General features: G+C 38.2%; 1 protein-coding gene across 1 annotated transcript in view; it reads right to left on the bottom strand.

Annotated features, from left to right (window-relative positions):
- LOC119585142 (von Willebrand factor A domain-containing protein 7-like) overlaps positions 1 to 510 on the bottom strand; it is a 19,876-nt gene that overhangs the window by 2,824 nt on the left and 16,542 nt on the right. The window contains exon 23 of the mRNA XM_037933771.1: positions 270 to 369. Within this exon, the coding sequence (XP_037789699.1) occupies positions 270 to 369 (100 nt within the window). The remainder of the gene's footprint in view (positions 1 to 269; positions 370 to 510) is intronic.

Genomic DNA, 510 nt, shown 5'->3' with positions numbered 1-510 from the left:
TCAGCACATGAAGGATTAAAGTAAAAGAAAAGACTTGATAATTTTGGAATCTATTTAAGAGATAATAATTACACAATGTATAAAAGTTGGTAGAGAAAGGGGAATACCAATTTCATTTTTACTTCAAGCAATCAAGACTAAAATAGAAAATAGTTAACTACATGACAACAAATATACTTCCACTGCAATGATAATAAAAGTTTTTTTTTTCCTCTAATGCAAATCAAATATGCACAGATTGCTAAAGTGAACGAATCGGCTTCGAATACCTGTCGATGCAGTGAACCCGAAACAGAGGATTGTCCCATGTGATGGTGACCGAGTCCTCCCTCACGTGGTTCACCTGCACATTGCGGGGGGCTTCGGGTTCTGAAGGGGGGAAGCGGGTCTTACATAACAGGGTTGTTAGAGTAGTTTTTTCATTGAGTTGTCTTATGTTTGGGTGTTTGTCGGAGAGGATTTTTGTAGGCCTATATAGAAATACATGCAGGTAGACAAGCACACGCAAGT

This window comes from Penaeus monodon, chromosome 19, assembly GCF_015228065.2.
Source record: "Penaeus monodon isolate SGIC_2016 chromosome 19, NSTDA_Pmon_1, whole genome shotgun sequence".
NCBI classification, from domain to species: Eukaryota; Metazoa; Arthropoda; class Malacostraca; order Decapoda; family Penaeidae; genus Penaeus; species Penaeus monodon.
Note: the sequence above shows the minus strand (reverse complement) of the source record. Positions and strands in the feature narration are given on the sequence as shown.